This window comes from Plasmodium gonderi (assembly GCF_002157705.1).
Source record: "Plasmodium gonderi DNA, contig: Chr05, whole genome shotgun sequence".
NCBI lineage: Eukaryota > Apicomplexa > Aconoidasida > Haemosporida > Plasmodiidae > Plasmodium > Plasmodium gonderi.
This window is the reverse complement of record NW_021628930.1, coordinates 192,984-209,624: the sequence shown is the minus strand read 5'-3', so window position 1 is coordinate 209,624 and position 16,641 is coordinate 192,984. Positions and strand designations below refer to the sequence as shown.

The 16,641-nt window shown below is 28.1% G+C and overlaps 5 protein-coding genes across 5 annotated transcripts; 3 read left to right on the top strand and 2 right to left on the bottom strand.

Moving 5' to 3' along the window:
* Positions 1-444: 444 nt before the first annotated feature.
* Positions 445-702, bottom strand: PGO_050590 (cytochrome c oxidase assembly protein; the record flags this gene model as incomplete). The annotated part of the gene is made up of 1 exon (XM_028686437.1): positions 445-702. One exon carries the CDS (start codon positions 700-702, stop codon positions 445-447), a length of 258 nt encoding a protein of 85 aa, XP_028542238.1.
* A 1,069-nt stretch (positions 703-1,771) lies between these two features.
* On the bottom strand, positions 1,772-2,695 carry PGO_050580 (hypothetical protein, conserved; the record flags this gene model as incomplete). Its single annotated transcript, XM_028686436.1, has 1 exon — positions 1,772-2,695. One exon carries the CDS (start codon positions 2,693-2,695, stop codon positions 1,772-1,774), a length of 924 nt encoding a protein of 307 aa, XP_028542237.1.
* Positions 2,696-3,828: 1,133 nt separating this feature from the next.
* On the top strand, positions 3,829-5,109 carry PGO_050570 (hypothetical protein, conserved; the record flags this gene model as incomplete). The annotated part of the gene is made up of 1 exon (XM_028686435.1): positions 3,829-5,109. The coding sequence occupies one exon, from the start codon at positions 3,829-3,831 to the stop codon at positions 5,107-5,109; it is 1,281 nt and encodes a 426-aa protein (XP_028542236.1).
* A 3,658-nt stretch (positions 5,110-8,767) lies between these two features.
* PGO_050560 (hypothetical protein, conserved) lies at positions 8,768-10,438 on the top strand (the record flags this gene model as incomplete). The annotated part of the gene is made up of 1 exon (XM_028686434.1): positions 8,768-10,438. The coding sequence occupies one exon, from the start codon at positions 8,768-8,770 to the stop codon at positions 10,436-10,438; it is 1,671 nt and encodes a 556-aa protein (XP_028542235.1).
* A 1,615-nt stretch (positions 10,439-12,053) lies between these two features.
* Positions 12,054-15,074, top strand: PGO_050550 (hypothetical protein, conserved; the record flags this gene model as incomplete). Its single annotated transcript, XM_028686433.1, has 1 exon — positions 12,054-15,074. One exon carries the CDS (start codon positions 12,054-12,056, stop codon positions 15,072-15,074), a length of 3,021 nt encoding a protein of 1,006 aa, XP_028542234.1.
* Between the last annotated feature and the right edge of the window lie 1,567 nt (positions 15,075-16,641).

The following is a 16,641-nucleotide window of genomic DNA, read 5'->3' as shown; positions in this document are numbered from 1 at the left end:
TTGAAAATTCAAAGGTTAAAATTAATTAAATAAGAAGGAACAATAATTTACGGGGTTGTATAGTTTATGTTTGAATGGAAATATAGTGGTCTTCACATATCGTAGTTTCCACTTGAAAAAAAAAAAAAAAAAAAAAAACTGGTTCTATATATACCACACACACTAAGCAGATATGTACATTTAGACATATTCACACGGATGTAAAAAAAAAAAAAAAAAAAAAAAAAACAAATAAATGAATGAATCAATGTAAATTTTTAATTAAATTAATAAAACATATCAATTTTGTAAAGCACATATATGTTTACACATGCATATATACATGAGAATGTTTACAGATGCTGGGTGAAATTTTCCCTTTATGCATATTTTTTTTTTTTTTTCCCAAGCTTGTCACATTTTATCATATCCATTTTTCCATTGCTATTTTTTAATCCACTTGTATTATCTTGATAGTGGGTTTCCCAACATTTTAAAATTTCCATTAAGTATATTACGACGACATTGCGCATAAGCCTTTCTCAAAATGATGCAGTTTTCATCGATCTCGTTAAGGTCATGATTATGTAAACATTCTTCAAAAGTTGAATTTTTCCTTTTATAGCAAATAGTATTTTGATAACATGCTATCATATCATTTAGTATTTTCTTACATGAATTCGATGCCTTCCTATGGGGTGTATCTGCTTTTACATTAAGCATACTTTTAAAAGGGAATAAAAGAGAATGCGTAAAAAAAAAAAAAAAAAAAATATCACAGTATGTAACTACAATGGAGAGGGAAGAAATGTCATACAGAAAAAAAAAAAAAAAAAAAAAAAAATTCCCATCTTTTAGTGATCATGTAATCACTGTAAAAAATACTAATTTGTCACATATTCAAGTATAACTCTAGAAGCCTTATTTTGCAAATCAAAATATGTAGCGTTTACATAAGGATGGAAAAGTTTATGGTATTCCTCTGGTGCATGACTCGCTGAATGATCCTTGCAAGTTTTGTCTGTTTTGCTTCATAATTATTTTTTCCCCTTTTTTTTTTTTTTTTTACCATTTTTCTTATTTAATAAGGACAGAGTAAAAATTTGATACCTGTATTAAGTGTACGTATACTTTGTTTTGACCATCAAAAGGAAGTTATTACCGAGTAGTTCGTGTAACCTCTTTTGTGTGATTTTTCTTTACTTTCGATGTGAGTTTTTTTTTTTTTTTTTTTTTTTTTTTCCACTTTCCTTCCTATTTTTATGTGAGTTTTCATCAATTCCTTTTTTACATTCACGACTTTTTTTATCTTTAACGTGAGAAAATAACAAGGTCCGGCTTTAAGAATAATTGACCCAACACATTAGAATTAGGGATATTTTTTGGCATGTATCAGGATTTTTTTCTTATATTTTAAAAAATTAAAATTTCTTCTTTTTCACTAAAAAAAGTGAGTAAAAATTTTCACTACAACTTTTAAAATTTTTGCGTGAATTCGATAATTAATTAAATTTTGCCATAAACTTGGGCAACAAAAATGGTGAACAACAGAAACAAAAACAAAAACAAAACAAAAGAGTGATTACAATTGAAAGTGATATCAACAGCATTATTGTTATTATTTAAAACAAAAGTTTGAAACGTGACAATTGAGCAAATGGACGGAACAATTAAAAAAGTGACAAATCGAAAGGGAGGCACATGTGAAGGTATTATAAAACGAAACGGTTGCCCTACGTGATCTGTGTATCGATTTTTCGCACACCGCTTTTGTTTAATGAGACTATACACATTAGTTAATCAAAATTTCCGGTTTTTCATTTTTTAAATTAGATATTGTTATGTTATTACTTTCCTTTGGTTTTACACGACTATTCGAAGAATTGTCGCTACTATCACTTGAGCCATTTTTTGAAGAAGCTGCTATTCTGGCATCGACAGTTGATTCCTTTGGAATATCCACCTTTGTGCTAAAATCCTTATGCACACCATCTTCAATAGTTAAATTATTTGTATTGTTGCAAAATAAAGCTTTTAATATATTAGTAATCCATCTATCTCTGTCTTCTTTTTTTTTTTCACAGAAAAGGATTTTTTCCTTATGAAATTTTATATTCCAGCACTCTCTTGTTTCTTCAATTGTTTCTATTGGTAGTTTTATGTTTTTAAATGGTATTTCTTTCACAACATTGGAATTATTTATATCCCTAATCAATATACTAGATGAAGATATTTCTACATTGTACTTAATTAAATTAAAAATATCACTTGAATTTATTGATACATCTAATGTGCCCTTAGCGCTAACAGAGCACTCTCGACCTCCTCCCATTAGAAGCAGGTTATCTTTTTCTTCGTTTAAAACTTCTCCAGTGTTTTGTAATTCCTGTTCTATATTTTTAAATTCTAGTTTGTTTTTGTTACTACTATTGCTAATTCTACTTTCTTTGGTGGTATATGCGGGACTCGTCCCATCTCTCATTATCGCTTTATTTATATCCTCCTGTTTTTCCGTATCCAACTCTTCATCTTCATATTCATCAAACTCGTTTAGGTCCTCGGAATAATTCTGATTTAATTTCTGGTATTTCGGTTTTTCCTGCATAAATGTTTGTGATCTCAAGTATTGTAGATAATTATTCCTTGTGGAGAAATTCCTGTGACCTTTGCATATGACAACAAGGAAGATAGTGGGCAAGAGTAAAAAGATTCTCATCTTCTAACGTAGAAAATGGAGTGATGGCTGAAGCAGATAAATAGCCAAGAGTGTTAAAAAAAAAAAAAAAAAAAAAAAAAAAACGAACCAGAGAAACGACGAAAAGGCAAAGTAACATATACGCCGCAAGGTAAAGAACAAGAGAAAATAATTGAATGTCAAAATAATTTAACTGTGAAAACCTTTTTTATAACAAATTACAATTTTTTTGCAACTCATGAGAAATTTCCCAAAATATTAGTGTGCTTCTCAAGTATGCACATTAGTGTTGGGAATAATATCAATCGCTCGGACACATAACCTCCTAAACGTGAAAAGGTCGCGAAAAATGAAAAATTTATAGTTTGAAAATGGAAAACGGGAAAATTCGTGAGGAGGGGTGATATATCTAGGTGGAAACGTGTATATACACAAAGGGAAAAAAAGTAATTCGCACATGTGCATATATATATACACGAGATCGCAGTGTATACATATGTGTGCAAAAAACATGGTCACATATAGGAGGGAAAAACACAGCATAGAATTGCTTTGATGTTGGTTTTTCTTAAAAATAAACTATTTCCATTTATTTCCATGAATAAATACAAACATACCATCACCACAGCTGTGTCAAATTTGTTAAATGAAAAATTTTTCTTATTTTCATAAAGGCAATTAAGTATTTTGTGAATTCATGTAAGTCAGATATATTTATTGATATATATATATATATATATATACACGTGTGATAGAACATTTGTGTGCATATAATTATCCTTGTCTGTATTTACAACTTCCAAATTGGGAGTAAAAATCTAGTGTTGGGGAAAAAAAAAAAAAAAAGTCTAAAAGTTAGCACACAAAATTATTCCCGTGTAATTATCTTTGAAGAAAAATCCAATTGTCAATCATTAGTTTATTGCTTTAGTTGGCATATATATGAATGTACATGTATACGTATTTGTTCTTATATATATATACATATGTGCATGTACGAAAAGCATGTCTAGCTTCCATTTCATTTAAATATTTTTAAAAATACATTTACAACAACCTTTTGTGTAAAGTTACGCTGAGAAAATTGTAGTTCAACATCCAACAGCTATCACTTGAACTAATTTTCTTTTTTCAAAAGCAAATTGTTAATCAGCATGAGGCCCAAATTTTTTCAGTCGCATGTATTCCTTTCATTAATTTATTTTTTGCTAAATGGCAAATCTAATTGTCAATCTCTTCTGCCCGTGTCTTACGCAACTCACCAATTGTATTCGTTTGACAAACTAACACCCCTAGAAATAAAAAGCAACTTGAAAAAGACTGTAGGAAGTTTCATAACTAGTAAATTAAAGGACATAAAAAGTAAATTTTATGATTATAAAATTTATGGCACAGGTATGCGTGGTATCAGCGATGGCGGTAGAGGCAATGACAATATTGGTAGTAATCTTGATGGAGAGAAAAGTGAAGAATGGAAAGGAGATTATGATACCTCCCTAGAAGAAGAAGTGAAAGCCCTGCTTGATAAAGCCCAAAATAAAAGATATTTATCAAAACGGATAAGAGAATCACATGATCGTGCTTTAAAGAACTTAAAAGAGAAAAATAATGGAAACGCGAGGGATGAAGAGAAAACGAGAAAATTGTTAGAACATAATTTAGAACAAATAAATTATTTAAATAAAAAATCTGGTTATTTAGAAAATAAAGCAAAAGAATTAAAAAAACATTTAAAAAGTAGTAAAAACAAAACATATGAACAGCAAGTTACTAACTGTAATATTTACAAAACAGGAAAATTAAAATTTGTTTCTTCGTCTAACGGATTAAAGCATTCAATTGATAATGTTCAAGGGAAAATTAATAATAATGGTTTTACAATATTTTATAAATATAAAAAAAAAATAAACTACTTATGGAATATTTTAGAATTACCTATTAAATTAATTGGAAGTGTTGAACAATGCTTTGTCTTTACTTATAAAAATAGCAATCAAATTTTTTGCACAGACAATAAATTAAAAACATCATCTTGGGTAAACAGCTTAACAGAAGCCTCCACTTGTTATCACTTTGGAATAAAAGGTATGTTAGTTAATATAAATAATGTTAAAAATATAAAAGATAAATTAAGTAAAAACAAAAAAGCGAATAATTATAATGATAAAATCTTAATAGTTGATTTAAAGCCAGATCATGAGAAAACTCGAGTATATGTTAATGGAAAACAGCAAAATATGGAAAAGAATGATGATGGCGTAGTTGATTTGAATAAAATTAAGAAAAAAATGGAAGATGAAAAGAAAATAAGCATGGGGGAAGAAAATAACCCTCGGGAAGTTGCTCACGAGGATGAAGTTCAAGGGGGAGAAGCACAAACAGACGATGGTGATGGTGATAAAGATACTGATGCTGATGTTGAAGAAGCAGAATAAGTTGAAAAAAAAAAAAAAAAAAAAAAAAGCGATAGAAAATAGGTATAATTCATATTAATACACATAAACAGATAAGCATAAGTGGAAAAAAAAAAAAAAAAAAAATTATCCTACGTAAAAGAATGATGATTTAACATTAAGGCACAAAATATGCAAGTATAAAATGAAATATTATAATAGCGTACAAAAAAAAAAAAAAAAAAAAAAAAAACACCAATGTTTTGTAAAATAACATATTCCTTTGAATCGTTTAAACGTGTGGTTTTTTACCTTTCAGTAAAGAAAAAAATCACATATATATATTGAAACAATAGGGAGTACATAAATGACATAAGCACGCACAAGAAATAACACATTCTCTGCATTGTTAAATTGTTTTATTAAATAAATATATTTACAATAAGATAACAGCAAAACTTTTCTGACCATTTTGTTTGTCTACTTTATGTGCAAATGAAATGAGTAGCAATTATATGAAAGTATATATATGTGTTTTTTTTTTTTTTTTTTTTTTTTTTTTTTTTTTTTTTTTCAAATACCCTTTGCATTTTTTTATAAATTTTAAAAGTATATATTTTTTTTTTTTTTTTTTTTTTTTTTTTTTTTTTTTTTTTTTTGCAAATACCATTAGCATTTTAATATACCAATATGATAAACATACGTTGATACATATGTCTGAATTTAAGGTGGAATATAATTATGCTTACATTTTCTAAATATATACATATGAATATATGCATATTATACATTATTTATTATTTTTTTTTTTTTTCTTTCCTGTGTTGTATTTAAGTGTGGATAGGATATAATTGGTTAATTCGGGTTATGAATATTTAAGGTTACACGAATGAATACATTTATATGTGCATAACATATTTCCCAGGCTTAGGTAAATATGAAGCACATTCACAGAATGGTGAAAATTCCATGTTTACATAACTATTTTTTGAATAAATTTTGTGCATGCAAAAAACTTGGGGTGTAACGCTTAAGGCAAATTTTTGTTACAAAAGCAATTATAATTAAAGTTAAGAATTCATTGTTTGTCGGGGCAGATAAGATATAATATTTTAATACACACCATATAATTATTATTATTACTCTCACATATATTGTTATTACTATCACAATTATTATTATTGCTATCTTAATTATTATTATTGCTATCTTAATTATTATTATTGCTATCTTAATTATTATTATTGCTATCTTAATTATTACTATTGCTATCATTATTATTATATTGCTATCATTATTATTACTATTATTGTTATTATTTTATTTTTTTTCATATTTATTTTTTAAAAATCAGGTGACACTATAAAATTCTCACAACACTACACAATCCTACAACTCTAAAGCTATGAAAAATGACATCTTTAAATAACACCATTTAGGGAACTTACTCATAATTATATTGCCCATTGGTGCTTAATGATAAAAAAATCATGGAACTTTTTGTATATCGATATATATTTTTTTAAGCCCCAAAAGAAAACATTACATATTTATTAATGAATGACGGAACATTGAAAAATCATTGAAATATAAATTTTTTTTTTTTTTTAAAACATCATTGGAGTGATGTGTTAATTCTTCTGTCGGTAGTGTAGTAGAATATTTAAAGGGGGATAGGAAAAATTAAAAATAAAATATTTAATTTGCTTAAAAAAGTTAATTAAATGTTAAAGGAAATGAAAAAAAAAAAATAAAAAAAAAAAAAATAAAAAAAAAAAAAATAAAATAAAACAAACCCTTTAAAACTCGATGACAATTCATTGAAATTTTGTTAAAATTTTCTTAAAATTATATTGAAATTTTCTTAAAATTATGTTGAAATTATGTTGAAATTATGTCGAAATTATGTTGAAATTATGTTGAAGATTCGTTGAATGTTCAACATCAGAGAACATTTCACATATTTCCTCGTTTTTTTATAATATTTTGCCATTTTAAAAAAACACACGAGGCAAATTTCGTAAAACAGAGAGGAGGGAGGTGTACGTACATTAAGTGCACACCTTATGCTATAATATAAAATAATATACATGTATGCACATATGTATGTATGTATGAGTATGTTTGTGTATGTTTGTGTATGTATATGTATTTGTATGTATGTGTATTTGCATGTATGTGTATTTGCATGTATGTGTATTTGTATGTATGTGTATTTGTATGTATGTGTATTTGTATGTATGCATGTGTATGTATATATTTATGATTGTGTCATGGAAATGTATTTACATAAGTGTATCTAAGATAAGATCACAACCGCTCGGGTGAAAATATAAAAAATCACGGGCAATCTACATTTTAGAGTTTTTAAAGTTTTTTATTACCTTTTTTTAAAAAAAAAAAAAAAAAAAAAAAAAAAAAGTTATATAGACATGCATGTACATACACCAGTGTGTGCAAATTTTTTTTTTTTTTTTTTTTTTTTTTTTTTTTTTTTTTTTTTTTTTTTTTTTTTTTTTTTTTTCCATTCCTTTTTCTTTTTTCTTTCATTTTTTCTTTTCACATAAAGGGAAATATGATTCTCAAAGGTAAAAGTATGAAGGGAGAAATAAAATTTAACAAGAAATATAATGCTTATTTCATACATATAACAGGAAACTAGGAGAATGGGCTAACATGCCTAAAATGTTACGTATGCATTTAGTCCCTCCGTACTAAGTAAACTGTGTATGTTATCACATGTATGTGTATGGTCATATGTGTGTGATAATATGAATGTATTCTTTCGTTTAAAAATTTATATTTGTGGACATGTATGTGTGTGTACCTGGATATATACATACATGTGTGTAGATTCACAAACGTATGTACATGTACGTAAATGTGTGTACCCATGTGGGTCAACATTCCGCATTACTATATCTAACTGTCACTATTATTTAAAGAGAAAGTGCAAATAGTCTAATACCTGCATTTAGGAAAGTTTTCTGTGCTAACAAACATTTTTAACAATTTGGATATCATTAGAACATTCCTTTGTAGGATTTCTTATGCGTCTTTATTTACATAGTTTTTTTTTATTTTATTTTTTTTGCAAAATATGTTTAATTAATTAGAATTATTATTTTCTTTTCTTTCTTTTCTCCTCATTCTATATACGCACAACTAATTTGGAGGTTTGTAATTTAAATGATTCAAACTGATGACATGCGTTTCTGTGTCAAGTTTGATTAATCATTTTTACTTCAACTATTATTTTGATTCTGATTTTGATTCTGATTTTTGATTCTGATTTTTGATTCTGATTTTGATTCTGATTTTTGATTCTGATTTTTGATTCTGATTTTTGATTCTGATTCTTTATTCTGATTTTAATTCCAATTTTAATTCTGATTTTAATTTTTTTTTTTTTTTTTCTCTTTCTTCTATGTAGTTAATATAGTAGAATGCCCGAATGTTCTCCATATATACAAGTACAGCGATAACTACTTCCGATTTGCTTTTTATTTTTCTTTTTTACGTTACGGTGAGAAAACTTTGTGCAGTATTTCATTGAGCTCATTCTTGCTATTTCCTATATCCTTTGGGAAATACATTTCCAGGGCCTTCATACCACTTAATAGCTATCAACTGGATAAATCTAGTATTGGTCACTTTGAGTTCTCAGTACTAGTCATTTTGAATACATTCCGGCACGAACATGTGGAACATATTCACCAATGAAGACTTGTCATTACACACAGAAAAAAAGGAAGACAAAAATTTCCAAAAAAAAAAAGGGAAAAAAAAATTGCCCGAATTAGTGGGTCACAAAAATTCCCTAACATCGTCAAATCCTCATGGTTCATCTTTCACCAAAAATGACAACAAAAAATTGAACAAAGCATATGATATAAAAATCAGAGAATTACGAAAAAATTTCAGAAAAAAGTACAGGATAGTGCGTACACAGTTACTGAAGATAATAAAAATTGTTAAGCAGTTTCCTGAAATAGACGTCTCAGAGGAGAAAAGTAGGAAAGATGAAGTGCAAAATAATGACAAACGAGAATGCAAAAATAATGGTAATGTGGAAAATACGAACATCGACAATAACATAAGCAAGAAGAAGAAGGAAATTGGGAAAGAATTTCACAACGGCAGCGATAGCCAAGTTGTGATGGTCCAAGTTGAGCTAATCAAAAAACTAAATAAAATTATGGAAAAAATTGATATAGAACAACTGAAGGCAAAAAAAAAAGTAAAAACAAAACAAAACAACAAAACTAAAAATGAAGAGGAGAGGTTAAAAAATAATTTAGTCACACAAAATTTCACAAATAAGCCTTTTGTTATAGCTACAAAAAATGATTCACACAAAAGTAGCATAAATGTAATGAAAAAAATTCCAAAAAGAAATTTTTTATTGAAGTCAACAAATAATTTTCACAATGTGAATCAGCAACATGTGCATGAAAATGCAAGGAGAGAGGCATTATTATATAACGATCAAATAAATTTAAGGAATGATTATTATCAAAATAGTATGAATTTTCATAGTAAAAAACAAACTATTGGTGATATTTACCACGACACAGATGATATGGTGGTAACGGATTTTTACATGTACTCTTCAACTCTAAATGCAAATTCGATTAAGAAAAAGAATAAATCACAATGGTTCCGAGGAAACTTTAATAATGTCCCCGCCAACGATAATAATAATGGTTATGATATTAGCAGTACTTGTGCCTACGGTGGGAACAGCTACAACTATGGTGGTTCTAATTATGGTTACTCTTTTGGTAATTACAGACACGATAGTGGAAATTACGATATTCCCAATGGTAATTATGGATACACAGGTAGCACTTATAATTATAGTTATGAAGATCACAATTATAACAGTGTTAATTATGCCAGCTGTACATACTGTAGCGGAAACTACAATGGCTTTAATTATAGCTATGAAAAAAATAGCTCTTTAAAAGAAAAAGGGAAATCTTTTTCTGCAAACAACAATAACGAAATAGGAATTCCAAACAAGGGATTTTTTAATCATATGGTATCATCATGTACACAGAAATACAACATGGGAGAAGATGGTATGGGTACCAATTACGATTTTCAGAACTCGCCATGCGTAATGCATGGACATTATTCACAATATAAAAACAAAAAAATTAATTTGAATAATAAAAAAAAAGGGTATAAATTTGCAAAGGATGAAAAAATTCGAGGTTTATTAAGAACAGCAAAAAATGAAGATGACTTAGTCAAGGCTATTGGTTTTGCTAAAAATGCAGGTCTATATTTTGAGGCTAAATTAGGAAATAAAAAACTTAGCAAGTTGAAGTTGGAAGGAGAAGATGAGGTTCCTTCAGATGTTTAATTTGTGCATATATATTTTTTTATATATAATAATCCTTCAAAAGGTTGTTTCTTTCTGCTCAGACATGCCTTTTTGTATACAAGGCATGAAGATCGGTGCATACTATATTATTCCTTTTTGCCTACCCCAATTTTCTTTCTTCTCGCTTCTCCATCCATTTATTACTTTTTATTATTTCCCCATGTATTTTATACGTGAATTAATAAACACATTTCACTATTGTGTATATAACGTTTATCTATACATGTGTATTATTTTATATAGGTAGGAAACACTGAGGATTTTATAAAACACACCTCCCACCCCTCCACGATATTTCCACGTTAAACATTCCCTGCATTATGTGCAAGTATATATAATATGTATTACAAAAATGTATATATATACATATATATCATTCTATGCAGAATGTAGTTTCAAAAATGCAAGTATACTTTTTTTTTCTTTCTTTTTTCTTGTTTTGGTATGCTTATTTTTCCCTCCAACTTCTTATACATGACTGTAAAACAGCCCTTATTACATTATCACTGAATTGTAATATATGCATATATGTAGGCATGTTGCATTTTTGCACGGCTTTAGGTCACACATTTTTAACCCTTTTTCCAATTTAACCCATTATATGTTAAAAAAAAAAAAAAAAAAAAAAAAAAAGGCAGTATTTAAAACATCATAGAGATAAGAAATTAAAACACTGTTATGGAATAAAAGAAAATTTGGATATTACAAAAAGGTGGAAAAAAATAGGCAAATGGGATAGAAGGAAAGGACGAATATATATATATATATATGTAAAAAAAAAAAAAACATCAGCCAAATGGGGGATCATAATCTTCACCAAACGTTTCAAAAAAAAAAAAAAAAAAAAAATGTAACGTCTTCTTAGCATTTTTATTCAAAATTTGTTTTCTCTCTTTCTTCTTTTTCGATGTTATGATCCTAACAGTGTATTTCAAAATAGTTCCATGGCTTCTATTTTGTTTAAGTTTTTCCAGCTCTTATGTATACACGGAAGAATACAAAAAAGTGGCCGTGTGAGCGTTTATTTTTCAACCATAAAATTGATAAAATACCCACATGAAGTATGCATTTGTGTTTTATTTTTTGCAACATTGCTAAAAAAAAAAAAAATTAAGAATAAAATGAAAAAGCAACGGTACCTACATATTATCCATATGCAGTGCAAAAAAAAAAAAAAAGGCATCAAATCATTGTAAGGAAAATGTACTCAAAAGTAGTAACAGAAATATTGAAAAAAAAGAAATCCAAAGGGAACTTAGAAATGTTTTGAAAATTGCACGAAAATGATTGCTCATTCATTTTGTTCTTCAAAGGAAAAAGGAACAAAAAAAAAAAAAAAAAAACAGCTTCTTAACCTTCACTAAAAGTCATGCTACTCCTGTTGTTAAATCTACCATCCCTTACATATATATATACATATAAAGAAAAAAGGAAACTGAAACAGGAATGAATACAATATTGTGCAACAGAAACACATTTTAAAGCAATCGCTTTGCATGTATTATAAAAACCTTTTTTTCTTTTTTTTTTAAGAACATAGAAAAAGGCAAGACAATAAAAAGTGTGTGTATATATATATATATATGCTCGAATGATGCAAAGGAGGGAAAAATTACATAAAATTTTGCGAACTTATTATGTTACTAATTCGATTTTACTTAAACCAAAGGTTTACCCCCTCTGTCACTTAAAAGGTAAAAGGGATTTTTTCATAAATAAGAATAGTTATTCTATCATTTCAGGGCTGTTTGAAAGGTCCACAATATATAGTAATGATAAGTGTAGTGGCATCACGAAGGAAAAAAAAGACAAAGAAAAAAAAGAGAACAAGCTAACGCAAAATCAGAAGACAATTTTAAATGGCTCAAATGCACACATTCACGAATCCTTTCAGTTGTGTGCAAAAACTGAATGTGATCAGAATTATGAAACCCAAACATACCAAGGAACAGTTTATGACGACAATTTGGGGGGGAAGGGCAACAACTCTTTACAGGACCAGACGAATATTGCCCCGAATGCACACACATGGGTTCTTGTAAAAGATGGGAACTTAGTTAGAATGGCTGATTCAATGGAACAAAGTAATAAAAAAAGCTCTAATGAGATTGTAAAAGGAGAAGGAAATGAAATAAAGAAAAAAAAAAAAACCTCACAAAATGGTAAGAAGAAAAAGAAAACGGAAAAATTGAAAGATTACCATCTTAATGAGAAAAGTGGGGAAAATGGAACAGACTTCAAGAGTGCATTGACTAGTGGTGAGAAAGAGAAGTGCAGAAGTTTGGAAAAAGGAAAAAAGAGAGAAGGGACACTGAGAGAAAAAAAGCGAATCCAGAAAGCTGTAAATCGGTACAACGACAAATGTGCAAATCCGTACGACGACGAAACTAAAGATTGCCTCGCCCCAGTGGATGAGAAGAAAAAAAAAAAGAAAAAAAAAAAAAAAAAAGATGACCAATTGGGAGTGGAAATATCAATCCCCAAGAACCAAACGACACAAGGGAGTAAATTTTGTGGCTATGAAAAAGCAACAGAAGTGAATATAACAGACAACTGCGTAAATAGAAAATTTAATAAGGATGATTATTTTAAAGAATTTGAACTTATATGTAAGAACAATAATATCATAATCGAGAAATTGAACCAAGTGAAGGAGATTCCCATATTTGTACACAAGCACATGTCGTCATTAGAATTTGGGAATATATATGCTTATAACAATTTTCTGTATGAAATTTATGATAAATTTTCAAATGAAGATATTAAAAAAGTGAAAAAATTAATGAAGAATTATAATAAATTGACAAAAAAGAGTGTTAAAAGAAAAATAAAATATTTTGAATCATTTTATGAAATGTGCCCAAAGGAGTACAACCATATATTGACATGTTTATTTATTCAGTCCATAGACATACTAAAGGATGAAGATATTAGAAATACTTTTTATTATGACCAAGTTATATGCAATAATAAGGAAAATGAGGAGAATGACTTTTCCGAAGAGGATTTTGATATTTTGGAGAGAAATAATGACATCCAGAGGGGAAATGATTTAGGTCTTTTTTGTGTGGAAAATGATAATGACCTTGATAAGAACTACAACATGGATGAAGAAAAAAAAGGAGAAAAAAACAATAATGAGTATCTGAAACAGAGGCAGTTCAGTGTTAATAATAAAACTGTTTACGAATTGGATGTTCATTTTTGTGAAGAAAAGGAAACTGATGGCACAAGCAACACACATGAATTTCATGAAAATAATTTTATCATAGTGTACAATTTACCAATCATAAGTTATGATCTGCTAAAAGCCGAGTTAAGAGAAACTTTCTCCTTCTGTGGAGAAATAAAAAACATGGAATTTTTTAATGATCGCTTAAAAACGGTGGATATAAAAGTTCTGAATAATGAAACATTTAATTCGAAAAATGTAGGATCAACTAAAAGTAAAAAGATAGGAACAAAGCGTATGGGAGAAAATAAAGGGGAAAAAATTAATCAAGGCAAATCCATTGGTGGAAAGAATTTTAACAATTCATTGAACCCAAATAGCTATACACAGCTTTATGGTATTATAGAATTTTTTGACGAAAAATCCGCAGCTCGAGCTACTAGCGAATTTTTAAGAATTTTTGGAATTTTCTGTTATAATAAATTAATATATGTAGATAAATGTGTGAATAAAAATATTATGATAATAACACATTTGCCATTTCATTTGAATATATATAACATATTTTACTTACTATTAAACGCTTCTTTGTTTAAAATGAATATTGTGAATAATAAACATGAAAGACATCACATTTCAAAATTATGTTCCTCCAAAGATGAAAAATATCACAAGGATCTACAAATTTTCGAAAATGACAAAACAGGAATAAAAGTATATAAAAGTAAAGAAATTCATGGATATGTAGGAGGAGATTCCTGCAGAATTATCGCGACAGATCTTAATGGTAAAAATGACAATAGTGATAACCAAGTGAAGGAGGAGGTATTTTATGATGAAAACGAGAAAATAAAATATGAACTAGGAAAGAACAAACAATGGAAAAACCGTGATAATCCAAATGGTGGGGATGAAAAACATGGTAATGACAAAAGTAGAAGATGCGAATTTTCCCTACGAAACAGCAACATAAAAATGAAAAGCTGCGATTCTATCTTTAGTGAGACAGTTTCATTCAACCATTTAGATACATACGATTATATATACGAAGTTTCTAGAAAGAATTTTTTACAATTTAAGAAAAAAAGTAATATCAAATTGGAAACGTGCACAAACGATGATGACAGTACCACAGAGGGAAAAAATAAGAACTTCGAGTCCTTTGCAGATTTTTATCAAAATCAAAATAAGATAATAAAAAGGAGAAAACTGAATTTTAATAACAATGGAAGAATATTAATTCTGCACTTTGACAGTTTTAAGTATTTATACCATTGCTTGAAGAAGTTTAAAAGTATTTTTAAAAATAAAAATTGCATGATTTTTTCAATGAATTTGAGAAGATGCATATATATGGATGGCGTAGTTAAGGACTACGTTCAGCTTAAAGGTGGGAAAAATAGAAGCGCCCTTAAAAAAATGGACACGTCTTATACCATATGATATGTGATACACTCGCATCGGTATGTTCAATTGTTTTATTAAGGAAAGAGGATTTTTCTTTTTTTTTTTTTTTTTTAGCTGATCCCACCGTGCATTATACATACTTAGTACATATACATGTATGTATTTGTGCTTCTATGAGACCGGGGATGGACAAATAGTTTAAACAAATGACAATCCATTGCTATTCATGGAGAAAACGGTTCATCTGTTTGGAAATTTGTGAACATGTCTACTTTGTATACTCATTTTTTAGGGATGACTCATGTGGACCACTTGCTCATTGTTTTTTCGTTATCGTTTTTGTTCTTTTTGTTTTTTTTGTTTTTTTTGTTTTTTTTGTTTTTTTGTTTTTTTTGTTTTTTGGCTTTTTCGTATTTTTTTTTTTTTTTTTTGTCGAACTAAGATTACTTGGATGCTAGCATGGGGGAAATAATTTGTGTATTGAAGAATTTTTTTATAAGTATTATTCTTGTCCCCAGTTGACCATAGAACAATTTTTGTTTACCTTATTTAAGGAGAATCTAATATAAAACGATAAATAAGCTTTTCATCAATTCAAAATGTTATATATAATAGTTTAATCACATTTTATAACGTGTTACCACAAAAAGTATACTATTATTTCCATTTGGGAGAATATAAGCAAGCCATACAACATTTATAGTCAGTTAAAAGTTAGAATTGAAATCGTTATTCTCTTGTAAGACATATATCAAGTTGCATACATTATTGTACAAGGGTAAAATGTATAACATGGAAAAAGACGAAAAAAAAAAAAGACGAAGAAGTAGAAGAAGAAAACATGCATATCATACGAATAACATGGGTGTCATAAATGGTGATGTCATTTGGATAATTACTTTTTTGTACCAGGATTAGGGTGCATTTATTTAAATGTATGCATTTTTTTTTTTTTCTACGATGTAGACACCTTGCCAACATTACATACAGTGTTATGAGACTTTGTGGGGCAAAATATTTTCCCATATGTAGTGTGATGGTTGTTGATCAGATTTTGCTGCACAAGAAAAGATATATATTGTTGCGCATATTAAAATGTTCCTATTTATTTATTCATTCATATATTCATATATTTATTTATTTTATTATATTTTATTTTACTTTTTTTTTTTTTTTTGCTAATTTTTGTTATAATTTAAGTTGGTTTGAGGTTTATTAAAAAAAAAAAAAAAAAAAAATGGGTTATATACACTACAGGCACTTATCGATATGGGAAAGGAAAAAAAAAAAAAAAAATAAAACCAGCACAATAATTACATGTGACAATAAAATTACTTCACAACTGTAGTGCAGAAAAAAACTGCAACAAGGGGAAATAAGATCAAAAAGAAAAAATTAACTCTTCTCACTTTATACCTAAGGAGTATATACAGCACACAGGAATACATGGCACACCAGTTAAACATGATGCATAATTCATCGAAGTATCTTTACCTATGTATCTTCACCTAAGTATCTTCACCTAATTATTTCCACATAAGTGTCACTTTTTTGTAGGTTTTGCTTCCGTCTGCGTTTTTTTTTCTTTTTTTCTCAGGCTTGT